This window comes from Carcharhinus amblyrhynchos, chromosome 32, assembly GCF_965287045.1.
Source record: "Carcharhinus amblyrhynchos chromosome 32, sCarAmb.v2.hapA, whole genome shotgun sequence".
NCBI lineage: Eukaryota > Metazoa > Chordata > Chondrichthyes > Carcharhiniformes > Carcharhinidae > Carcharhinus > Carcharhinus amblyrhynchos.
Window position 1 is genome coordinate 8,583,225 of NC_137355.1, and position 26,682 is coordinate 8,609,906.

A 26,682-nucleotide genomic window follows, 5' to 3' on the forward strand; every position below is an offset into this window, starting at 1 on the left:
CTCTGCTCAGCGACTCTGCGCTGTCGTGTGTCATGAAGGCCGCCTTGGAGAATGCTTACCCGAAGGTCAGAGGCTGAATGCCCGTGACCACTGAAGTGTTCGCCAACAGGAAGGGAACAGTCTTGCCTGGTGACTGTCGAGCGATGTTCATTCATCCGTTGTCGTAGCGTCTGCATGGTCTCCCCAATGTACCATGCTTCGGGACATCCTTTCTTGCAACGTATCAGGTAGACAATGTTGGCCGAGTTGCAAGAGTATTTACCATGTACCTGGTGGATGTTTACCTGAACAGGCGCCAGAGAGTGGCGACTAGGGGATTTTCACAGTAACTTCATTGCAGTGTTAATGTAAACATATTTGTCACAATAATAAATAAACGTTGATACGATGTGTAAATTAAGGAACTTTGTAAATTAATAAACTTTATATATTAATGGACTTTATATAAAGTCTATAGGCTATAAATCAATAGTAAGAAGTCTCACAATACCAGGTTAAAGTCCAACAAGTTTATTTAGAATCATGAGCTTTCAGAGCACTGCTCCTCCTTCATCACCTTATGAATGAACTATGTGTACGAACTATATATACTGGTGAACTTTATATAATGATGACTATATAGTCTGATTAACAACTATGTCTAGCATAGTCAATGTCAGTTTCTATATAGTTATGTCAGTTTTTATATAGTTATGTATATACTAGTGAACTTTATATAATGATGACTATATAGACTAATTAACAACTATGTCTAGCATAGTCAATGTCAGTTTCTATATAGTTATGTCAGTTTTTATATAGTTATGTATATACTAGTGAACTTTATATAATGATGACTATATAGACTGATTAACAACTATGTCTAGCATAGTCAATGTCAGTTTCTATATAGTTATGTCAGTTTTTATATAGTTATGTATATACTAGTGAACTTTATATAATGATGACTATATAGACTGATTAACAACTATGTCTAGCATAGTCAATGTCAGTTTCTATATAGTTACGTCAGTTTTTATATAGTTATGTATATGCTAGTTAACTTTATATAATGATGACTATATAGACTGATTAAGTATGTCTAGCAGTAAACTTTGTATATTAATGGACTGTGGGGTAGTATGTGCCACTGCTGCCTCACAGCACTAGGAACTGGGGTTCGATTCCCCAGCTTGGGTCACCTGAGGAAGGAACAGCTTGGTGTGGGATTCTTACTCTGCCTACCCAGTCCAACTGTGTTGTCAGACTTTTTACTGTGTTTACCCAGTCCAACGCCGGCACCTCCACAACACGTAAATTAATCAACTTTGTACTTTACGTATAAAAGCGTCGCGTGTAAATTATTAAACTTTGTACAGTACTGATGTAAATTAATGAACTTTCCTTATGAATAAACTTTGCAGAGTACTGATGTCTGTAGATGAATGACAGCGAGCCGAGAGTAAGAGGAACAGCAGAGGGGCCAGGCAGCAACACGAACTGATCCACAGTGAAACGCCGGTCTGCGCCGGGGGAGCCCCACCGTGCACTGGGCTGCTCTCTGCGACATGGCTGTGGTTAAAGGGCTGCTGCCGAACTGTTCCGGAGCCTCTGCCGCCTACGCCCTTGGCCGGCTGCTGGCGAAGGCGCTGTGCCGCGGCTTCGCAACCAGGCGGCCTGGACTTCGCTCCAACCGAGGTAGGTCCGGGTCCGGGTCCGGGTCCGGGTAAAGCCGGACACACACTGGGCCAGGTCCTCATTCTCATTCCGGGGGGCGGGATTGAAGTGAAACAGAAAAGCGTTTCCTTTTCTTTCCTCTGTTACCGCTGGCCTCAGTATCAGAATAAGATATCCCCACTCGCAGGGAGCTGTAGAGGTTCAGGGAAACTCCCCCCCACCACCTTCTCTAAAGGGGCGATTAGGGATGTGCAGTCAGTGTTGGCCTAGCCAGCCATCAATGAGTAAGGCAACTCATCATGATTTGGTTATACCATTATGTTTTGGTACATTTTTAGCATGTTTTAAAAACATCCTTTGAATAACCCATCTGGCTCCTGTGGGTTATGATTTGCATTGCACAGTAACAAGATTTTATATTTATTTGTTGTTTGTTTTAGAAAGAGTGCAGGAACGATTTACTCGGATACTACCGGGACTTGATGGTTTGAGTTAAAAGGAGAGGCTGGATAGGCCGGGACTTTTTCTCCTGGCTTAAGGGGTGATCTTACAGAAGTCGACAAAATAACGAGGGGCGTAGACAAGGTAGATAGTCAACATGTTTTCCCGAAGGTAGGGGAGTCTAAAACTAGAGGGCACAGGTTTAAAGGGAGAGTAGAGAGATACAAAAGTGTCCAGAGGGGCAATTTTTTCACACAGAGGGTGGTGAGTGTCTGGAAAGAGCTGCCAGAGTAGAGGTGGGCACAGTTTTGTTTTTCAAAAAACATTTAGACATGGCTATGTCTAAAAAAGAGTTAGAAGGGAAAAGCACATTAAAACTCCAGAGTAACTATTTTAAACACCCAGACCAACCCTACATGGGGCACCCCCCATACACCAGACCCCTTCCTCCCAACCACGCATGCCACCCCTCATTCCAATGCCTGAAGCATTCCCAATCCTCCCCACCCTCAGCCACCACACCCAGTCTGACTGGGTGTGGACCAAATGCAAGCAATTTAAACTAGCTTAGTGGTTTTAAAAATGATGTATGTGTTGATATGCGCAATCTTCTTGGGTATCCCAGTCCAATGCCGGCATGTCCACATCATGACTACTATCGACACCGCAAACTGCCGGATCCACATGGAGAGGATCTCCAAGAAGATTGCGCATATTGACACAGACATCAAGTTTTTACAGAGATGCAAGAAAGCAGATACCCCAGTCCAACGCTGGCATCTCCGCATCATTAATAAATGATGGCGTGGACAAGTTGGGCCAAAAGGCCTGTTTCTATGCTGTAAACCTCCATGACTCTAACTGCAAAAAATTAAATGGGCAAAAACTTCCTGGGAGAGGCAATCACCAGTTTGATTTGGGGGGTTGGATGGGAGAATGGGGGGGTGGGGGGGTGGGGGGGTGGGATGGGAGGGTGGGGGGGTGGGGGAGGGTGGGGGGGGTGGGATGGGAGGGTGGGGGGGTGGGGGGGGTGGGATGGGAGGGTGGGGGGGTGGGGGGGGTGGGATGGGAGGGTGGGGGGGTGGGGGGGGTGGGATGGGAGGGTGGGGGAGTGGGATGGGAGAATGGGAGGGTGGGGGGGTGGGATGGGAGAGTGGGGAGGGGAGTGGGGTGGGAGAGTGGGGAGGGGGTTTGGGGTGGGAGAGTGGGGAGGGAGGTTGGGTGGGGGGGGTAGGATGGGAGAGTGGGGAGGGGAGTGGGGTGGGAGAGTGGGGAGGGGGTTTGGGGTGGGAGAGTGGGGAGGGGGTTTGGGGTGGGAGAGTGGGGAGGGAGGTTGGGTGGGGGGGTAGGATGGGAGAGTGGGGAGGGAGGGTAGGGTGGGGTGTGGGGTGGGATGGGAGGGTGGGGGGGTGGAATGGGAGGGGGGTGGGGTGGCGGGGAGGTCAGATATGAGGGAGCTGGGCTGAGGGGCTGGAGCTGTACTGGGAGTGGGCAGAGTTAGACCAGGGTAGGTGCAGTCAGGGGCGGGTGGAATTGGACTGGTGGGTGGGAGATACAGTAAAAAGTCTGACAACACCAGGTTTTAATCCAACCGATTTATTTGATAATACTCACAAGCTTTCGAGGGGACTGCCTCTTCGTCAGGTGAATGGAGAGTTCTGGCCTCAGACAGAGCATATAAAGCACAGACAGTTTAGAGATTACTGATTAGAATGCGAATCCTTACACCTAACCTGCTGTTCAAGACCTGAAGTGGCTGACAATGTGAGTGGAAGGAGCACTGATCACAGGTTACAGAGATGTGTATTGTCTCCAGACAGCACAGTATGTCCAGGGCTAGAACTGGAGGGGTGTCAGGTGGGACTGAGGTTGGGGAGTCAGACTGGGTGTGGTGGCTGAGGGTGGGGAGGATTGGGAATGCTTCAGGCATTGGAATGAGGGGTGGCATGCATGGTTGGGAGGAAGGGGTCTGCTGTGTGGGGGGTGCCCCATGTAGGGTTGGTCTGGGTGTTCAAAATAGTTACTCTGGAGTTTTAATGTGCTTTTCCCTTCTAACTCTTTGAGAGTAATTATGAGGGTAAAACTGGCTAAAATGGGTAAATCACTGAAGTTAGTGATTTAACTCACTTTATGGGATGTTTCCCACTGCAGCACAGTCCAGAGGAAGTTAGCACTTTGGGACGATTTCTGGGGAAACCCTGACCAAGGAACTCATGAGAGGGATTCCCCACAGCGTCACTGGGATGCTGTGGAGCCTGGAGGTTATGGCCCGATACATTTTTAAGGATGAACCTCGACTCGGCCTCTGTACTAACGGACAGTTTAGATATTCCAACTGACTCTCACCTGCCTGTTTCATAACCCGTTCTCTGACTGCCTGCAATATTTACCCGGAAGGTGTGACAGCAGGTGTGCGAAGAGAAAAACAGAGTTAATGTTTTGGCCGCTATTTTACCACTTTATTTGTCAAAGTGCTGAGCGGACTTGAAACTGGGAGAGTTTCAGATCTGTTTGTTGGGTGTTTTTCAGTATCCCCCACACGCATTCTGCCTCCAAAAATAACAGCGCACCTGTTGCTCGCTGCAGAAGCCTGTGAGCAGGGCTTAATGTGCCCAAAAACCTGCAGAGGGAGGTGGTGCGCATGTGTAGGCCTCTGTTGCTGCACATGCGCATTGTCTGTCACATCCCTGCTACTGCCAAAGAGAGAGCTGTTAGACCCCTGCTAGTGCAGGCTGCCTGAAGCGGCTCTCCCCCTCCCCACAAACACCCAGGTGCCAGGGTGGTACTGCCCAAGGGGCATCCTCCTTGCCCTAGGCTTCAATAGCCTCTGAGGCGAGGGCAAGTCGACTGCTGCCCGTTCATGGGGAGTGTGTCTATTCTTCGCCAACGTGAACCTTTCTCGGCGAGGTCATAGAAGGAGGGGGGGTAGTGGGCGAGCCTAGACCATTGAACACTTGGTTTGCTAAGGAGATGTAAACAGCATTATAATACATGAACCAACCTCCCCACCCATTTCTGGCACGAGGCTGACTGTGTGGAAATTCGGCACTTGTAAAATGGGGCAGGTTGTGAAAATCGGTGCCCATCGGGCTAAGTGCTTTACGCATCACTTGACCACCATGCCACATCCAAAGCTCCTTGAGTCCAACACAAGTCCTTTAGAATGAGGTCATATCTGACTGAAAAATGTGAACCCTTTCCCTCCTTACACGCTGCCAGACCTGCGAGGTTTTTCCAGCACTTCAGTGTCTTTATTTCAGATTTCCAGCATCCGCAGTACTTTGCCTTCTGTATTTTGGCAGTATTTGCCCTCTAGTTAAGTCTGCGTTGTTGTGGGTAAAATAATACCTCAGACTGTTAGTGAGTCAAAATACAGTGGTCTTTATTTCAAAACTCTGGGTATTCCAGAATTTTGGGAGAAGTAGGACTATCAGAACTCTCACAGAACACAAACACAAGTGGGCATTTATACATCACGAGTCTTAGTGTCAATCACGATTCCAAGTTGCCCACTCCGGGTCTCCCTTCCTTGGTCGTGATGCAGCCCCAGATTTAATCGCGATTCACAGTCCAGCTGGCAGCTGCAGTCATGACATAGGTTTCAATCTGGTCACGATTCAAAACCCTTCTGCAGCAGTACTCGCACCCTTGTCTTTGAAGTTACTTGTGCGATCGCGGCTGTCCCAGCAGGACTCTTCCTGTTAAAAGCCGGTATCGCAATCTACCATCGGCAGCTGTTAAAAGCCGGTATTGTAAACTACCATCTGTGTAACAATGTCCAACTAACACAAATAGGTAAGATTTACAAAGTCTACAAAACAACAGCCACATTAAACTCTCTGTCTTTATACAAATGAGTGTTAAAGCATGTAAGACATGAACAAATAACTTATATTAATTCCAGGAACAGTATAAGCAATATGAGTTTGAGAAGATTGATCATGATGCAAGGTTATGTTTGTGACATATTCTAGATATAAAATCCATTAACCTTTTCCCTTCAGGTGCAAAATGCATTCACCTTTTCCCTGCTTCAGTGTTTTATATTTATACAGTGTGAGGGGAGGGGTTGCAACCTCTCCTTCACTGTTGTGAGAACGCACAATTTCAAAGCCACGTTCCTGATCTGTAAGCATCCAGGGCGGAATTTTCTCTTCCCACCCACCACTGGAATCGTAGAGGGCAGAGGTGGACCAGGCAAAGATCCAAAAGAGAAAATGCTGGAAAATTTCAGCAGGTCTGGCAGCACCTGTAAGGAGAGAAGAGAGCTGATGTTTCGAGTCCAGATGACCCTTTGCCAAAGCTAAAAGGCATAGAAAGTGGGAGATATTTATACTACAGGGTGAAGGCATGAAAGATGAATCATAGCTACAAAAACAAGAGGAAAGGCTGCTAATGGCAGTCCAGAGAGAAGATAAAGAGTGTGAATGGCCAAACGGCAGAGAAGCTGAATTTAGAGGGAAAGGTGTGACAGATGAAGATGTGGGAGAATGGGTGGAAGAGAGTAAAATTGAGAAAAAGGGGGAGAAAGGGTAAGGAAAGGGGGGATAAAGTACGGGAAAGAGTGGGGGGAAGAAAAATGAAGAAAGACAATAAAGAAATAAAAGGTAGAGAACAGTAAAAAATTAAATTGAATGAAAACGGAGGAGTTCATTTAATCATCTGAAGTTGTTGAATTTGATGCTGAGACTGGGGTTGTAAAGTGCCTAGCTGGAAGATGAGGTGCTGTTCCTCCAGTGTTGAGCCTCACTGGAACATTGCAGCAAGCCAAGACAAACACGTGGGCGTGGGAGCAGGATCGTGTGTTAAAATGGCAAGCAACTAGAAGGTCAGCATCCTGATTGCCCACAGACTAAAGGTGCTCAGCAAAGCCATCAGCCAGTCTACGCTTGGTTTCTCCGATATAGAGGAGACCACATTGGGAGCAGTGAATGCAATAGGCCAAATTGAAAGAGGTGCAAGTGTAATGCTGTTTAACCTGGAATGAGTGTTTTGGACCTTGGATGGTAAGCATGGAAGAAGTAAAGGGGCAGCTTTACATCTTCTGCAATTGCATGGGAAGGTGCCATAAGTGATGGGCGAGGTGGTGGGTATATCCATTCTCTCCCCACCACATATTTTCACCTGTCCCCTTGGGCAGTGGCAGGGGGCCAGGCTAGCAGTGCTGAGGGGACACCCCACCTACCCCGACTTCCTTGGGTCCACCATGCCTTGTCTTCACTCCAGCAAGGTTGGGTTACCTGTTCCTCATTAGTGGGGAGCTCGTTTAGTGTGGAGTGAACCACTACTGGTGGGTGTTGGGGGGAAGGGGAGAGAGAGGCCAGCGGGCCTAGAAACCTCAGTCCTGGTCCCACCAATGATATTAAAATTTGCATTTACATATTTTAATCGGCTCCAACGGAGCTGACAGCGGAACTCTGGCAGGCGGAGACGCGCAGAGTCCTGGCATTTCTTTGTTTCAAACTTGCATCTAATCTGCACATCTTTGGACTATGCGAGGAAGTGGTTTAGCCTTGGTGTCGGGGGGATTAGCAGAGTAAATACATGGGGTCATGGGGATAGGGTGTGGGTGGGATTGTAGTTGGTGCAGGCTCAATGGAGTGAATGACCTCCTTCTGCACTGTGGAGATTCTATGATCCCATGAATTGTGTGGTCAGCAGTTGCTAAGAGTCGGCAGACAGGTTGAAAAGAGATTGTCACAGAGGAAGTTGTTTATTAGTTGTTTCAATGCTGTTGCAGGGAGAGATTCCGACATGGAGTTACAGGACAGACTGCTACATATTTAGGAAATTCCAGCATGATCAAATCCTTTGGGTCCATTAACTCTGTCTATGAATCATAGAATCCCTACAGTACAGAAAGAGGCCATTCGGCCCATCGAGTCTGCACCGACCACCCCCAGGCCCTACCCCCATATCCCTACATATTGCACCCACACTGGCGGCGGGGGGCGGGGCGGGGGCTCTCTGATTGGCCCTGGTTCAGGTCGGAGTGCTCTGATTGGCCCTGGTTCAGGTCGGAGTGCTCTGATTGGCTCTGGTTCAGGTCGGAGTGCTCTGATTGGCCCTGGTTCAGGTCGGAGTGCTCTGATTGGTCAGGGTTCTGGCGGGCCCGCTCTGATTGGCCCTGGTTCAGGTCGGAGTGCTCTGATTGGAGGAAGTTCTGGCCGGCGCACACTGATTGGCTGGGGTTCTGGCCGGCGGGCACTGATTGGCCGGGGTTCTGGCGCGCGCGCGCGCTCTGATTGGCCGGGGTTTTGGCGGGCTCTTCGGTTGTCCGTCTCTCTCAGTAACTCTGCTCCCGCTCTCTGTCTCTCTTTCCCCCCGCCCCGGGACAATGCCGTGCTCTGAAGCCTCCAGCCCTGTCGCGTCCCCAGCCAAGCGGCCCCGTGAGGAGAAGCCGCGGCCCCGTGAGGAGACGCCGCGGCTCCGTTTCGCCCGGCTGAGTGAGAACGCGCGGAGCCCGACCCGCGGCTCGAAGCGGGCGGCCGGCTTCGACCTTTACAGGTGAGAGTCCTTCAAATTTCCCCAGAAACCCAGTCAGAAAATCCCTGTTTAACCCCCACCATGCTTCATTATTATTCATTATTCACAATTTCCCCCACACTCCTTTTAATTAGCTTCCTTCACTCATTTCCCTCAGTTTATTCCTTCACTTTTACTCATGGATTGGGCTCCTTTAAATTTTCCAGTCAGTTGCTCCCCCTCCCCTTTTCCTTCACATTTTACTCTCCCTTATTTCGTTCCTTCACTTATTTTAAAACTTAATTTTTTAGGAACTCCCTCTTCACTGGTTAGCACTGCTGCCTCCCAGCAGTGAACACAGTGCCTCCCTCACTCATCTCATGAAGGAGCCAGTCTCCCAAAACTCTTCATGCCAAATAAACCTGGTTGGACTTTAATCTGGTGTTATGAGATTTCTTACTGCTGCCTCACAGCGCCAGGGATCCGGGTTCAATTCCTGGCTCGGGTCACTCTGTACGGAGTCTTGCACATTCTCCCCGTGTCTGCGTGGGTTTCCTCTGAGTGTTCCAGTTTCCCCCCTCAGTCCGAAAGACGTACTGGTTAGGTGCTAAATTCTCCCTCGGTGTATCCGAACAGGTGCCGGAGTGTGGCAACCAAAGGATTTTCACAGTAACTTCATTGCAGTGTCAATTTAAGCCTACTTGCGACACTAATAAATGTAAACTTTACTTTTGTTGCTTTTCCTCACTAATACTGCGCTGGTTCTGGGGGTTGAGGCCTTTTGTGCCATACTAAAAATTGACCCTAGTATCAGGGGGATTAGCAGGGGAAATATGTGGGAATAGGGCCTGGGTGGGACTGTGGTAGGTGCAAACTGGATGGGTCAAATGGCCTCCTTCTGCACTAGAGATTCTATGAATTGCTCATCCTCTTTGTGGCATTGATGACAGGGATCATTACTCTCCAACTCCACTTCCTTCTCTGACCCCTGTCCCCTTCCTCTGCCCCGCTTTGTCCTCCCACGCATCCCTCCTTCTCTGTCTAAATTGAACACGATGAATAATGATATGTTTGCATTGATTGGTGTTTTTGTGCCATCCTTATGAGAGGAGATGCGATGGTATCTGGGCTGATCTGATCCCTTGTTTGCAGCGCCTATGATTATGTGGTCCTAGCTCAGGATAAAGTTATTGTGAAGACCGATATTCAGATTGCAGTTCCTTCTGGATTCTATGGCAGAGTGGGTAAGTGGCTGACAGTTGTCAATTAGTGTTTACACTTTATAGTTCACTTCAATGCTTCTGATTTTCTTTTGAATACCAAATTCCACAATTTCAGCTTTATTTACTGATAGTAATTCTTTGGTCTCCAAAGTGGGGTAATAATAGGTTTGTGTGGTGCAGAATCATCAGTCCATCTTACAGCCCATTGGTTTGTTGTCTTAAAACTGCGTTGATGAGCTAGCGACTGTTTCATGTTACTACTTCAAATGAACTGTATATCTGCTATGTTCAAACAGTGCAAGTAAGTGGTCAAACCGTCAGTGTTGCTTACCTATATAATATTTCTGATTTTTTCCGTCTGAAGTTCCATATAAGTTTAAGTTTATTTATTGCTGTCACAAGTAGGCTTGCATTAACACTGCAATGAAGCTGCTGCGAAAATCCCTGAGTCGCTGCACTCCAGCATCTGTTTGGGTACACCAAAGGAGAATTTAGCGTGGCCAATGCACCTAACCAGCACATCTTTTGGAATCTGGGAGGAAACTGGAACACCTGGAGAAAACCCAGATGCAGGTCATTTGGCCCACCGAGTCTGTCCCAACTCTGACAATATTTTCCCCTATCCCGTGGCAAATCCATCTGACTTACACTTTTTGGGACACTAAAAAAATTTGGCATGACCAAGCAACTCCAGAGTATGGGAGGAAATCAGAGCATTTTGAGGAAATCCACGCAGACAGAGACAATGTACAAACTCCACAAAGGCAGTCATCTATACTGGGAATTGAACCCAGGTTCCTGGTACTGTGAGGCAGCAATGTTAACCATGGTGGCACTGTGCTGCCAAATGGCTTCTTGGCCATTCACTGAAGACTTAATTTTTTTTTCCTTGGCATGGTTGACTTTTCTAAAAAGGAAAACAACCCTGTGGCAAACTCTTTTATTTTGAAGGGAGATAACAGGCACTGTTGCGGCGCTCTCCCCACACGGTAACATAAGAACATAAGAAATAGGAGCAGGAGTAGGCCATCCAGCCCTTTGAGCCTGCCCCGCCATTCAATAAGATCATGGCTGATCTGTCGCTGCTCAGTTGCACTTTCCCGCCCTCTCCCCATAACCCTTAATCCCCTCTCTTATCAAAAACCCATCAACCTGCGTCTTAAAATAATTTGTGTAAAAAGTAAATCAAATTACAAAAGAAGTTTGCCCGAGTTGCCTCTTTTTGCTGAACAGCTTGTTCCTTGATCACAGGTGTAGTCTACTCAAGCTTACTGTTTGGTGCTAACCCTATCTCAACCTCTCCTGCCACCTTTTTAACATGAGCACTGCATGAAAGAGAAACCAAGGCCATATTATTGCATGAATTCAATCCAGTACAACAGCAGCATACAGACTTTGTCTGGGGTGGGGGAGTTACAACTGGCCATAGATAAAAGCAAAATACTGCGGATGCTGGAATCTGAAACAAAAACAGAAAATGCTGGAAAATCTCAGCAGGTCTGACAGCATCTGAGGAGAGAGAATAGAGCCAACGTTTCGAATCTGGATGACCCTTGGTCCAGACTTGAAAAGTTGGCTCTGATTTCTCTCCACAGATGCTGTCAGACTTGCTGACATTTTCCAGCATTTTCTGTTTTTATTTGCTTGGCCATAGGTTCACTTTCATTGCTGCTGGAGCTCCTGAATAGCTTCTCCCATTTGTCCCAACACCTCATTTGATGAAGGAGCAGTGCTTCAAAAGCTTGTGATTCCTAATAACCTGTTGGACTTTAACTGGTGTTGTGAGACTTCGTGATGTGCCCACCCAAATCCACCTCATTAGTATATACTGGCAGCTTTGTTTTTTTTTCACTTTTCTCATGAATTAATCATGAATTGCTTTAAAAAAAGCCATACATGGTTATACAGAAGAGAGCGAAGACCAAAGACAGAAAAGATTTGCAAAAGGAGGAGAAAAGTCAGGTTCTTTGTCTTTTAAGCAGAAAGCTAGGCGCAAGCAGTTTAAAGTTACAAGATTTAAACAACTGGATTGGTACTGTGTGTGATCTACAGGAAATGTGTTCTTTTGTCAAAGTGCCCATTGTGTTTGCTTTATGATCATTTGTTGGTTCCTCATTTATTCTCCTTATTTCACAAAATTACCCTATTTTATACTGAGAAGGGTTATCATTAGTCCTGGAGGGAGTAAAAGGATACATCAAATCCTTGCCCTAGACGGGGGAAAAATTGTTTTCCTTGCTACTTACATTGTTGTGATTTTAATATAAACCAAGATGGAGAGTCATAGAATCCCTACAGTGCAGGAAGAGGCCATTTGGCCCATCAAGTCTGCACCAATCACAATCCCACCCAGGCCATATGCCCATAATCCCGTTTTATTTACCCTCCTAACCCACTGGCACAAAGGGGCAATTTAGCACAGCCGATCAACGTAACTCGCACATATTTGAAGCATGGGAGGAAATCGGAGCACCTGGAGGAATCCCACGCAGACATGGGGAGAATGTGCAAACTCCATGCACAATTGTCCAAAGCTGGAATTGAACCTGGACCCCTGGCACTGAGGCAGCAGTGCTAACCACTGTGCCACCTTGCTGCCTTAAAATGAATGAATGCTGAATACCCGATTTCAGATGCAAGCTGAGTAAAATCACTCATTCCTCCCATTGCTAATCTTTCTTCACATTGTCCTATTGCATTTGTACAGTTTATGATTGTGTAGAAATAGTAACATGATTGGTAGAAAAATTAACATTGCATGTCAAATATTGGGGTGGCTGTGCAGGATTTGTGTGGGGTGAGTTGCTCATCAAGTGTGGAAATGATTAATTTTTTCCATTTATTTTATCATCCTTCTAGCTCCAAGATCTGGATTGGCAGCAAAACATTTCATTGATGTTGGAGGTAATGCATTTGCTTCAAGGTATCAAAACAATATCTACCTACATACAGCAACGATGCAGTACATGATTTCTAGCTTGTATTAAATTCAGAATTGTGAGAGTGGATACAAGCAGGGGAGAGACCAGTCATCAGATTTGTATCCTGACTTCAGCAGCTCCAGAGGCGTTGGTACGAGAGGACAGTGCAATCTAATTTGGAAACAATGGCTGAAAATAAATCATTAACGCTCACCAACCTTTTAGCGCAACTTCGGCTGGGTCAGTCACATACAATATTATAATGAACGGGTTCTCCTACCTCCAGTTTTCTTCCTCCTCCTGGACCCCTGTCTCTGGCCTCTTAGTAAGAAGCCTCACAACACTAGGTTAAAGTCATAAGAACGTAAGAAATAGGAGCAGGAGCAGGCCATCTAGCCCCTCGAGCCTGCCCCCCCATTCAATAAGATCATGGCTGATCTGTCGTGGCTCAGTTCCACATTCCCGCCCTCTCCCCATAACCCTTAATCCCCTCTCTTATCAAAAACCCATCAACCCGCGTCTTAAAAATATTTAGCGAGGTAGCCTCCACCACTTCAACGGGCAGAGAATTCCAGAGATTCACCACCCTTTGAGTGAAGAAGTTCCTCCTCAACTCTGTTCTAAACCGCCCCCCCTAGTCCTACTATCCTTTCTGAGTGGGAAGAGTCTCTCCTCCTCTATCCTATCCATCCCATTCATTATCTTATACGTCTCAATGAGATCTCCCCTCATTCTTCTAAACTCTAACGAGTACAAGCCTAATTTATTCAGCCTCTCTTCATAGCTCAACCCCCTCAACTCCGGCATCAGCCTAGTAAACCTCCTCTGCACTCCCTCCAAGGCCAAAATATCCTTGCGTAAGTACGGCGCCCAAAACTGCACACAGTACTCCATACCAATGCCCTATACAGCCACAGCAAGACCTCCCTACTTTTATATTCAATCCCCCTCGCTATGAAGGCCAGCATCCCATTTGCCTTCCTGACCACCTGCCGCACCTGCAAGCTGGGTTTTTGCGACTCATGCACAAGGACCCCGAGGTCCCTCTGCAGCGTCGTCTGCTGCAGTTTTTCGCCACTTAAGTAATAGTCCTTCCTACCATTATTCCTACCAAAGTGGACCACCTCACACTTGCCAACATTAAATTCCATTTGCCATTTCCTGGCCCATTCGCCCAGCCTATCTAGATCCTTCTGCAGACTCTCCACACCCTCCGCACAATTTGCCGTTCCACCAATCTTGGTGTCATCAGCAAATTTCGACACCCTACACTCGGTTCCCTCCTCCAGATCATCTATATAAATGGTAAATAGCTGAGGCCCCAGCACCGACCCCTGGGGCACTCCACTAGTCACCATCCACCAATCCGAATAGCACCCGTTGACCCCCACTCTCTGCCTCTTATTTGACAACCAATCCTCTATCCACGCTAACACCCTAACCCCAACTCCATGTCCCCTGACCTTCTGCAATAACCTCTTGTGAGGTTACTTGTCAAACGCCTTCTGAAAATCAAGAAAGACCACATCCACCGGCTCTCCTCTATCCACCGCCCTAGACACATCCTCATAGAACTCCAGTAAATTTGTCAGACACAACTTCCCTTTAAGGAAACCGTGCTGCGTCTGCTCTATCAAGCACTTTCTCTCAAGATGCCTCGCTATTTCCTCCTTGATGACAGATTCTAACATTTTACCTACAACCGACGTTAAACTAACCGGCCTATAATTCCCTGCCTTTTGCCTGGCACCCTTCTTAAACAATGGCGTAACGTAGCCGTTTTCCAATCTTCCGGCACTTCCCCGGAATCCAGTGACGTCTGGAAAATAACCACCAAGGCATCCACTATCACCTCCGCCATTTCTTTCAGAACCCTCGGGTGCATTCCATCCGGTCCTGGGGACTTGTCCACAATCAGCCCCCTCCAGTCTGTGGAGCACCGCCTCTCTGGTAACAGTAATGTCATTAAGACCCTCCAGTCCTACCACCTTTCCATCTCTAACACCTGGCAAATTATTCACGTCCTCCTCCGTGAAGACAGAAACAAAAAGTTATTTAAGACCTCAGCCATATCCCCATCCCCTACCACTAAGTCCCCCTTCTTATCCTCTAAGGGACCAACGTTCACCCTAGCCAGCCTCTTCCTTTTTATATATTTATAAAAACTCTTGCTATCCTTTTTTATATTAAGCGCTAGCCCAGCTTCGTAGTTTCTCCTACCCTTCTTTATCAACTTCTTTGTCAATCTTTGTTGACATTTAAACCTCTCCCAATCCTCTTCTCGCCCACTACTCTTAGCTACTCTAAACGCCTCCGCTTTTAATTTAACACTTTCCTTCACAGTCCAACAGATTTATTTGGTAGCAAATGCCACTAGCTTTCGGAGCACCTGTTCCTTTGTCATACTCAACTGACGAAGGAGCAGCACTCCGAAAGCTAGTGGCATTTGCTCCCAACTAAACCTATTGGACTTTAATCTGATGTTGAGACTTCTTACTGTGTTTACCCCAGTCCAACGCCTGTGTCTTCACATCTGGCCTCTTAACCGTTTTTGATCTTTTCATTGAGAACTGTCAGCATCACATTAACCATCTAAATTTCTCTGCTACCCTTCCATCTAATCTGTCTGCCTCTGACCTTGCTGCTGCTCTCTTGGGTCTAACCGTGACATTGTTATCAAACCTGCTGACAGAGGTGGTTATAGGATCAATTGATTCGGTTGAATAGACAAGAGGACAGCATTGATATGCTTTTTAAAGATGAATTTCTTTTATTGGACAAAACTCAAAGAAACAATTAAATGCCAGAAGAGAGCGCACTTGGAGGCTGGCTTCGCAGCCAGGCCCTGTACACAAAATATGTGCTGAGATGAGCGAAATCTCAGAACTGAATAGGATCTTGAAAACCAACCCTGAAAACTGAATACACTGTTCCAAACTACATTTCAATTCTTATCTCACTATTGGAAGTGTTTTCCACATGCTGTCTATGTCTGCAAAAACAATTCTTGCAACTGCTGATGTTTGCCTGGATTGTGTACTCTTCAGGAATGCAGTCAATTTTCTGCTAACCTTTAAGTTTTAAAATGTAGTCAAGTTAGCAATGTTAGTTAATCCCTATAGTCTAGCATTTAAATGTAATTCCATAGGCAGAAATGTCTTAAAATTAAGTCTTTGCATAGTTGAAACAAACAGGGCTAAGCATACATAGGATCTCTGGGTTGCTGATGTTGTTTGGCATTCCAACAGTTGTCTTGCAGAGGCTGAGCGGCTATCTTTCCCTGGAACATAACACCACCACCAATCATCAAGTCAGTGTTTCCAGGGCTAATGCTGACCTCATCTCCTTTGTAAGTCTTCCCTCCACAACGTCAAACCTCATAGCAAGCCCCCCTCAGTCCATTTTTACCATTTCTCAGAAACAGGTCTGTCATTTTTGCATTTACTTACCCCACTAAGCTTATTCCTTTTATCTCCCTGTATCCAGCCTTATCCCTCTGATGTTCATGATTCTGCAGTCACAGGAAGAATGTGCAAACTCCACAATCTGAATTCCCCTTTCAACAGTATAAAAACTCATCACATTTAGTCATATTTGACTCAAAATGTTAACTCAGTTTCTCTCGCCATAGAGGTACCAGATCTGCTGAGTTATTCCAGCATTTATTACTGAAGTCAAAATAATAAGTGTTACCTGATGGGGAATAAATAAAATATTTAATATGCAGTGAACTCTGCTCATACAGACACTTACTGAAAGTCCCAAGTAGCTTGCGTCATACCAGTTGCCCCATAAAATGGTGGACACTTGCAAATTTGATACTCTGGAAAGCCTTCAATGCACAAAGCCTGTTTGTAACCTTAGAAGCTATGTATGAGGTGGCAATGGATGGAGAAACAATTTTTGTGTGATGGAAACATAATTGCTTGGTTTGCATAGAGGCAACACAGCACTTCCAGCTTGGGATTGCATGCTAACACAGGTCTACAGATAACGGTGTTTCTCTGCCACTGGGTGGGAAGATGTGCATTATGCAGTTAAAATATACCAATACCTGTTACATTATGTATTCCTATCTTGTAGAAATGGCATAATTGAAACTTTAAAATTCACAATCTTGCTGTCACTGATAAGGGTCATCCTTAATTATCCTTGAGTCAGTGGTGAAGACCCTTGGAGGTTGTTTTAGGCCATTTCAAGAATCACCCACACTGAGAATCTGGAGTCACGTAAGCCAGACCAGGTAGAGATGGAAGGTTTCCTTCCCTGAAGGACATTATTTAAGTGTTCTGGTAACTTTATGGTCACCAATACGAAGATTTTTATTTCAGATTTATTTAGTTAGCTGAATTCAGTTCACAAACTGCCATGGTGGGATTTGAATTTGTCTGCAGAGTATTCATCAAATCATAGAATCCCTACAGTGCAGAAGGAGGTCATTGGCCCATCGAATCTGTACCGATAGTGTTTTACCCTATATCATGGTTAATCCATCTAACTTAAACTTTTTGGGACACTAAAGGGCAATTTAGCGTGGGCAATTTAGTGTGGCCAATCAACCCAACCTGCACATCTTTAGAATGTGGAGGAAACTGGAGCACCCGGAGGAAACTGGAGCACCCAGAGGAAACCCATGCAGACATGGTGAAAACGAAGAACAGTGCACCACGGGAACAGGCCCTCCGAGCCTGCGCTGATCATGATGCCTGCCTAAACTAAAACTATATACACTTATGGAGTCAGTATCCTTCCATTTCCATTCTATTCATGTATTTGTCTAGATGCCACTTAAATGCTGCTATCGTACCTGCTCCCACCACATCCCCAGGCAGCACATTCCAGACATTTACGACCCTTTGTTTAAAAAAGACTTGCCTCTGCACATCTCTTCTAAACTTTCCCCATGCACTTTAAACCTATGTCCCCTAGTACTTGACTTTTCTACTCTAGGAAAGAACATCTGACTATCCATTCTGTACGAACCTCACACAGACGGTCACCTTAACCTGGGATCGTACCTGGCACTGTGAGGCATCAGTGCTGACCACTGCACCATCTTGCCACCCAAATTGCCTCACCAATCAGTGAAAGGGAATAAAGTAGAGAAGTATTAGCAATACATTAGTAGCTAACCCCAAAGGAGCCCAAAAGTGTTTGTCAAACGAAGGGTGAGGCTGGTTAGGGGACTAACAGGGACATGATTTTGTTGAGGAAGGAGGTTTGGTCCATGTACTAAGTGAATACTTTGCATCTCTCTCCATCAGAGAATGTGGTTATGCTAATGTAAGGAGCAGGTCACAGTTAAATTGGATGGGATAAAATAAATGAAAAGTATTTTAAAAGTTGTCTGTCCTTAAACTGAAGAGTACGCTGGTCTGGATAGGATGCATCCTAGCTTACTGAAGTAAAGCAAGGGTGGAAATTACAAGGTTCTGGCCACAATCTTCTAATCCTCCTTGAGAATGGAAATGGTGGCAAAGGCCTAGAGGATTGCAAACTGTACATCCCTGTTCAAAAATGGGAAGAGGAAGAAAATTAGCAATCAGCCCCTTGTTATGTAAGAACTAGGTGTAGGCCATCTAGCCCCTCGAGATTAATGAGGTGATGGTGTACGGTTGGTGGGGAGGAGGAGGAAGGAAAGAAAGAAAGAAGAGTACATTAGTATAATTAAAGGAACAGTGGGAGCCTGGATATGAAATTGAGGAAGGGATGGAAAGCAGAGAATGGCAGTGATGGTGGTTTGGGGTGCAGTCAATGGGATTTTGGTGGGACCAGCAGATGCCACCAGAAACATGCAGCTGGTTGCCAGAAAATCTATCCCCTGTAGTAACGTGAAGGATAGTAAGACTTCAGGGGGGACTAAATGACAACAGTAACAACTCAAATAGCACCTCTAACATAATAGAAATCCCACAGCCCTTCAGAGGAGCAATATCAAGCAGAGTATTACATTGTGCCGCCTAAGGAAATATTGGACCAGATGACCTAAAGTGAGGTAGATTTTAGGGAGTTTCTTACAGGAGGAAAGTGAGGTAGAATCATAGTGCAGAAAGAGGCTATTCAGCCCAGTGAGTCTGCACCAACTCTTTTGACTAGGCGCCGCCCACTCCAACCCCCACACATTTTACCGTGGCTAATCTATCTAACCATCTTTTATACTGTGGAAGGAAACCAGTGCACCCAGAGGAAACCCGTGCATACGCTGGGAGAATGTGCAAGCTCCACATGGACCTCCAAGGCAAGAATTGAACCCAACTCCCTTGCCTGTGAGGCAGCAGTGCTAACCATTGTGCCACCATGCTACCTTGAATAGAGAAGCAGAGAAATATAGGAGGAATATTTCAGAGTTTAGGGCCCATGCAACTGAAGGCACTGCCAGCAAAGATCCGACTTAAGGTGATTGGCACGAGAATTGAGGTGGCAAATATTTTTTGTTTTATTTTTGAACAAGTTATCTGGAATCCAATGCCTGAAATGGTGATGGAAGCAACTTAAAATTGTTTTGAAGTGAAATAATACAGGCCTATGGGGAAAGCAGGGGAATGGTATTAAATAGATGATTACAATGAGCGTGACTTAATGGTTTATGTTTGAGACACTATTCTGATTTTAAACAGCTGTTTTGTCCGTCATTTCACACTAACACCAGCTTCTTTCTGGCACAAGATGTTAATTTGCTTCCACCAGATGGTGCTACAGTCTCTTAGAATCAAAATTTCCCCTTCAAATTAAAATGTTGATTTGAAATTTCTGATTTCATATCAAACATTTGGAGTTGCTCATGGTTCCCTGGGAGAAAATGCTGGAGTGTTCTACTGAGCAGGATTATGCAAGCATCTTCACACAGACTGCAGTGGTTCAAGAAAAAGACCCATCGGTACAGTCTCGAGGGCGGCTATGCTGGTTAATGTGTTTTGGTCGTTTAATGCCCATGCCCTGAGAACTTAAAAAAAATCAAGACCCTGTCTGAAGGCAAGAGTTCACTAAAACAAATTTTCACCTCACTGATTGGTAGAATAGGATGGAATTGACCTCTCAAACAGGAGGAATCTGTTCAGCCTCTTGAGCCAGTTCAACCATTCATTTAGATCATGGCTGATCTCTATTGCGTCTCCCTGTGTGTGCCGCATCTCCCTGCTGCTCTCTGATCGTTTCACAATTTGGTAAAATGGAAAAGGTATTTTCCAAACAGAAGGAAGCAAAGAATGAAGCTATACATATATACATTGGAATATAGAAGAATGGGGTGATGTATCATAATGAAGGGAATAGATAAGATAGAAGCAGGGAGGTTGTTTCCACTGGCAGGTGAAACCAGAACTAGGGAGCATGATCTCAAAATAAAGGGGAGCAGATTTAGGACAGAGTTGAGGAGAAACTTTTCCCCTAAGGGTTGTAAACCTGTAGAATTCTCTGCAGTTGAGGCTACCTTGTTGAATGTTTTTAAGGCAGATAGATTTTTCGACAGTAAAAGGAATTATGGGTTATGGTGAATGGTAAGTGGAGCTGAGTCCATGAGAAGATCAACCATGATCTTATTAACTGGCGGTGGAGCAGGCACAAGAGACCAAATGGCCTACTCCTGCTCCTAGTTCTTATGTTCTTGTATATAGAATTGGCTGCTGTGTATTTGAATGTCCCCTGTGGTAAACATCATGCTCAGTGTCTCTTTGCATGGGTGTGGATAGTGAATGTTTTTGTTCCTAGCCTTTAAGCATCAGTAGAATCAGTTGTTCCTTTTGTGTTTCTCAGCTGGTGTTATTGATGAAGATTACAGAGGAAATGTTGGTGTGATTTTGTTCAACTTTGGCAAGGAACCTTTTGAAGGTAAGAGACAAGTAAACAATGACTCTTTCACCTCACCACTGTTACCAGATACACACAACACAAAGTGAATCACTCTAGGAAACTTCTCTCATTTGTTCCATTGTCGCTAATATGAACGCAATATCAGTATTGGTCTCCCTAATGACAAAAGGATGCAAAAGTATTAGAAGTACTTCAGAGAAGTTTTGATAATAGGAATGAAAGTGTGGATTGTGTTATGAGGAGAGATTGGATAAACTAGATTTGTATTTGCTGGAGTTTAGAAGAGTACGAGGTGACCTAATTGAAACCTTTAAGATCCTGAGGGATCTTGACAGAGTGGATGTGGAAAGGATGCTTCCTCTTGTGGGAGAATGAAGAGCTAGGGATCATGGTTGAAAGGTAAAAGGTAGCCCATTAAAGAGATGAGGAGAAAGTATTTGATGGTTGCAAGTCTTTGGAATTCTGTTCCTCAAAAGGCAGGGGTAGAATCATAGAATTTATACAGCGCAGACTTGGCCTATTAAGTCTGGACCAACTGTTACCCAGGCTTGCCCTGTAACCTCTAACTTTTATATTTTGAGCTCCTGGGGGCAATTTATCAGTCATAGAATCCTACAGTGTAGAAGGAGGCCATTCGGCCCATCTGGCCTGCACTGGTCTATCTGGACTGCACAGTCCTAATGAGGCCATAGCCCCTCGCGTTTACTCTGACACTAAGGGGCAATTTGGCTTGGCCGATCCACCTGACACACACCTTTGGCGTGCGGGAGAAAACCCGGAGGAAAGCCACACAGACATGGGGAGAATTGTGCGAACTCCACATAGACAGTTACCCAAGGCCAGAATTGAACCCAGGTCTTTGGCGCTGTGAGGCAACAGTGCTAATCGCTGTGCTACCCTGCTACCCATTTAAAAAAAACCCATGGTGTGATTTGAACCTAGGTCCCCAAAGCCATTATGCTGGATCACTAGTCCTGTGATAATATCACTGTGCCACCACCTCCCTGAAACATATAATTCCCTGGCCGTGAATCAATGGATATTTGATAAACTTTAGAGTGAACTGTTATTGGGATAGTTAGGAGGTCACAATCAGATCTGCGTGACCTTATTGAAGGGGCGGCATGTTGACACAGTGGTTAGCACTGCTGCCTCACAACGCCAGGGGCCCAGCTTTGAATCTGGCCTTGGGTGACTGTAAGGCTTGAGTGGAGCAAACATTCTCAACGAATTCTTAAAAATGTTTTTGGACATTCATTCTCCTTTTTAGTGCTTTTGTCTTATCATATCAAATGTTTGCATTGCACAGAAAATTGCTAATTGACTTTGTTAGTCCCACCAAACCCCCACAATATAATGTCAGCTTCTATACTTGTTCTGAACCCAGTGATTATCTTCCACTATCAGTAGTTTATGTTGTACCATATCTTGACCATGATGGGCAAAATTCCAGTTGTCAGGATCCAGTGTGGTCGAACAAATAGTGGGTTCACTTTAGGCATTTATGTTGATAACTGCTGGGCTATTGTACTTTTGAATTTAATCCATCAACGGGATGACAATCGCCACCTGTTTTAAAAATATGATTAGTTCCAGAAGGCCCGGTTGAATTAATTTTGGCATGCTTAGAATTAAGCTGGAGGATGTTTTCATTAACTGGCCACTAGACATTTGCGTTATAGGGCGTGGGAAGGAGTGGGGTGAAATTGCTGTTGGAATCTGCTATGAACTTTTGGCATATCTGTTCAGGCTTTGGGTGAGATTGAATTGGCTAAGCCAGTGTTGCTGCATTGTTTGTTATCCGTTAAAGACCAGTGGCCACTTGGTACCAAAGGGCTGTTGGCATCTGAAACTGGGAAGGCGATGGCCTAGTGTTATTATTGCTAGACTATTAATCTCAGCTAATGTTCTGGGGACCTGGTTCGAATACCTCCACAGCAGGTGGTACAATTTGAATTCAAAAGAAATCTGGAATTAAGAATCTACTGATGACCACGAAATTATTGTCGATTGTTAGAAAAACCCATCTAGTTCACTAATGTTCTTTTAGGGAAGGAAATCTGCCATCCTTACTGGGTCTGGTTTACGTGTGACTCCATAGCCACGGCAGTGTGGTTTGTTCTCAGTAGCCTTCTAAAATAGTCTAGCAAGCCACTCAGTGCAAGGGCAACTGGGGATGGGCAATAAATTGCTGGCCTAGCCAGCAACACCCATGTCCCACCAATGAATAAAGAAAAGAAATAATTGCCACATTGTATGAGGACAGGGGATTTATATTCATTGTCTTCCCAAATGATGTCTGGAGTAGACTTATCCATTTGCATTGATGATCTAGCTATGACTGTAACACTACGTTCTGCACTCTCTCATTTCCTTCTCTATGAACGGTATGTTTTGTATAGTGCGCAAGAAACAATACTTTTCATTGTATACCCATACACGTGACAATAGTAAATTAATCATCAACTGGAGAGATCAGGTTATAAATTGGTAGCATGGTTACCATGCTTAAGATTATAATGCCTCCTTTTCTTGTTACTCTGTAAGTAAGGAAGCATCAGTAGTGGAATTCATTCTCATCAGTCTGTTGAAATTTGGCATTAAATAGTAAGTTTTAAGCTAAAGGAAAATATGTAGCAAATATTTTTGTAGGTGGAAATAATTTTCTAATTGCGCTGCTGCTCTTTCCTTGAATATAAGAGAACTTCTGAAGAGGTAGGCCACCTTTTTTGAACTTCATTGTGGGAAAACCTCCAGGTTTCAATGCATAAAGAATGTTAATGGCAGTCAGTTTTCTAATAAACTAGAATAGCTTTGAAGTTTGTTTGCTCATTCCGTATGGTATGTATTCATTTTTAATCTACAGATGGAAACATTGCAAGACATCATAAAATATTTAGATAGACTTGAACTAATTAATGTAATGTACTAAGTGGAAGGGAATGCAGGACAGCCAAATGGTCAGGATCCCTTTTTTTAGGTGGAGGGAGAAACAACATTGAATTTCTTTGCTTTCAAATTTATATTTTCATAGTTAAAAAGGGCGATCGAATAGCGCAGCTGATCTGTGAACGTATTTGCTACCCAGAACTTGAGGAGTTGAAGGTGAGTAAATGTATTGAGCAAATGTTTTTGTGGACAGCACAGTGGTTAGCACTGCTGCCTCATAGGCGCCAGGGACCTCAGTTCGATTTTTGATCTCTGTTCACTGTCTGTGTGGAGTCTGCATGTTCTCCCCATGTCTGTGTGGGTTTCCTCCGTGCTGCAGTTTCCTTCCACAGTCCAAAAGACGTACTGCTTAAGTGATTGGCTATGCTAGATTCTCCCTTGGTGATCCGAACAGGCATTAAATGCGGCGACTAGGGGATTTTCACATTGCAGTGTTAATGAAAACCTACTTATGATACTAATAAATTTAAAACTTTCAAGTTTCCTAAGTCATTTTTCTTTTCTGGAAGGTGGGGGTGATTTAAGATGGAACCTCCCCTTTGACTGTTTTCCCCTCTTGTCTTTCTGCAGACCCTGGATGAAACTGAGCGAGGTGCAGGTGGTTTTGGTTCCACTGGTACAAACTGAACATACTGTTCTGCCAAACCAGACATTGCTTAATTCTCTAGAGCGATGTTACAAGCTGTGGATTGCCTCATCTATGGTGCGTTTGTTTTGTACTTTTGTGTGAGGAGAAACAAAATTATGACAGTGTATGCACATACAAAGCTGCTTCCTTAGATTGGTTATGAGAGTGACCTCGATAGTGACTGTTATTCCATTGTTCCAAGCAGAAAGTCGACTGCTGGAATCAGGTGTATTTCATTTTTTTGTCTCTAATAAAAATAAACTTTTTTTTTATACTTTGGATGCACTTTGCAAATGGGAGATATTTTTAGTTATTCAGTAATAGTGGTGGAGAGACAATTTAATGTTGGCAGCACAGTGGTTGGCACTGCTGTCTCACAGCACCAGGTTCAATTTCCTAGATTTGGGTCACTGCGGAGTTTGCAGGTTCCCGTGTCTCTGCGGCTTTCTCCGGTTTCCTCCCACAGTCCAAAAAATGGTTAGGTGCATTGGCCACGCTGAACTCTTTCCCCAGTGTACACGAACAGGTGCTGGAGTGTGGTGACTAGGTGATTTTCACAGTAACTTCATTGCAGTGTTAATATAAGCCTACTTTGTGACACTAATAAATAAACAAACACCTTTATTGTGAATTTGTACTCACCAATTTTTCACATTAAGTAAGGGAAATTTAGCCCATACTGTTTAATATGGATAACTGGATATAAAATGGTAAGTTATTTGGGAAAGGACACTGTGTACATCTCCACCTTCGGAGTTCACATGACATTACTGTCCATTGTACAATTTTAAATTTTATCTTCAAGGAGCTAAACTAGATATCGTTGTTAAAAGAACATGAAACTCCTTCACAAGGTGACTCATGTTGCTTTTCAATCCTTTTGACAAATGTGATTATTTTAACAAAATTTTGGCCAGTCCTTTTTCTTTGCTTGATCTTTTGGGGGATTTTTTAAAATTTAAGAATCATAGAATCCCTATGGCACAAAAGGAGGCCATTTGGCCCATCGAGTCTGCACTGATCACAATCCCACCCAGGCCTTATCTCTACATATTTACCCTGTTAATCCTTCTGATACCGAGGGGCAATTTAGCATGGCCAGTCCACCTAATCTGCACATCCTTGGACTGTGGGAGGAAACCGGAGCACCTGGAGGAAATTCATGCAGACATGGGGAGAATGTGCAAGCTCCACACACAGTCACCTGAGATGGAACTGAACCTGGGTCCCTGGCAGTAGTGCTAACCACTGTGCCACCATTTATTTATCAGTCACAAGTAGGATTGCAATGAGAAATTCCCACCTTTTGTTGAAATGTGATCATGGTATTAACTTTTCCTCCATGTTCAAGACCTGTTTAAACACATGGTACTACACACTTTTAATCCTCCTGGTGGGTTGTCTGTCTCAATTTTTTGTTGAGAAAATCTAAAATTGTCAGTGTATTCAATTCCAAGAGTGGGTTCCTATATTTATTCCTTTGTATGTCCATTCCATTTTTTTTGCCCTAAGAAGTCCTTGTCTAAAATTAGTCATTCTCTGATATTACTTTGAGCTGCTTTCCTTGTTTTGTATCAAGTAAACAATTATCCCAATCCCCGCTTAACCAACCTTGTTTGTTCATGTTGCTAGAAAGCTGTGACTGATCTTGTGATAATCTGGGTGGTAGCAACTGAGGTTTACACCTGTGCTGTTGTAACCTGAATCAGAGTTGTTCGCATTCTCCTGTACCGCTTTCTGACACTTAAAAACAAAACTCGCTTTATGCTAACAGTTGATGAAGTCAGCTGTTGACGGTTAATTTGAAAGGTAAGGCATTGTTTGAAAATTGCTGCACTTTGCTGTGTCTTCATAACTTTGTAATGGAGCGTATGGCAAATGCAAATAGTTAAGATCACTCAAGGTGTACGAGTAGGAACTTCAGCTCTCTCCAGAGAGTTTGCTGAGACTCGAGATATGTAATCACCTTTTTTTTTAAGCGTTCCAAATTTTACAAACCTATTTTTACAAATAACCCGCATGCACTGAAATAATTCCACTGCTTGTACCCATTACAGCCAAATTTGAAGGATAACAGATTATTTGTTTTCCAGTGTGCATCTGGTCTTTGCATTCCGTCTTTGTCTTTACAATTCCTCACCAACTGCTAAGCAGTAAGAGATTCTGACTCTGGTCATCTCTCCTGTGGAGTAACACTGGCTGAGGAGGGATTGCATCAACAATTTTTGGACAATGGAAGCAAAAGCAGCAGTAGTTGATGTCTGTGTATTATCTTTTAGGTAAGGAGCTGCAGCTGTTTTTGTGCCTTTCCAGGAGCAATTTGAGGAGAGGGGGTGGGGGGTTGGGGAATATTTGAAAGACCGATCACTGGCAGGATCTTTATGTCCCAAAATTTGTTCCATTTCAGTTTCAGAAGCTGTCAATGAATGCAAGTTTGTCCAAAGTGCCTGCCAGCTGCTTACTGTTTGACTTGTGTAATCTGTTAGCTTTTCCTCCTTTGCTGACACTATCGTTATTTACATGACCTCAGTAGGTTGTGTCTTAGCTCAACAACTTGTTCTTTCTCCTGCTTGGACACAATACATCTATT

General features: G+C 44.6%; 1 protein-coding gene across 1 annotated transcript; it reads left to right on the plus strand.

The window, feature by feature from the left end:
• The first annotated feature begins 1,494 nt into the window (after positions 1–1,494).
• On the plus strand, positions 1,495–24,362 carry dut (deoxyuridine triphosphatase). Its single transcript, XM_080216193.1, has 7 exons — positions 1,495–1,677; positions 8,451–8,604; positions 9,715–9,806; positions 12,645–12,689; positions 20,459–20,533; positions 23,550–23,620; positions 24,035–24,362. Exons 1-7 carry the CDS (start codon positions 1,548–1,550, stop codon positions 24,089–24,091), a joined length of 624 nt encoding a protein of 207 aa, XP_080072319.1. The 5' UTR covers positions 1,495–1,547; the 3' UTR covers positions 24,092–24,362.
• The last annotated feature ends 2,320 nt before the right edge of the window (positions 24,363–26,682 follow it).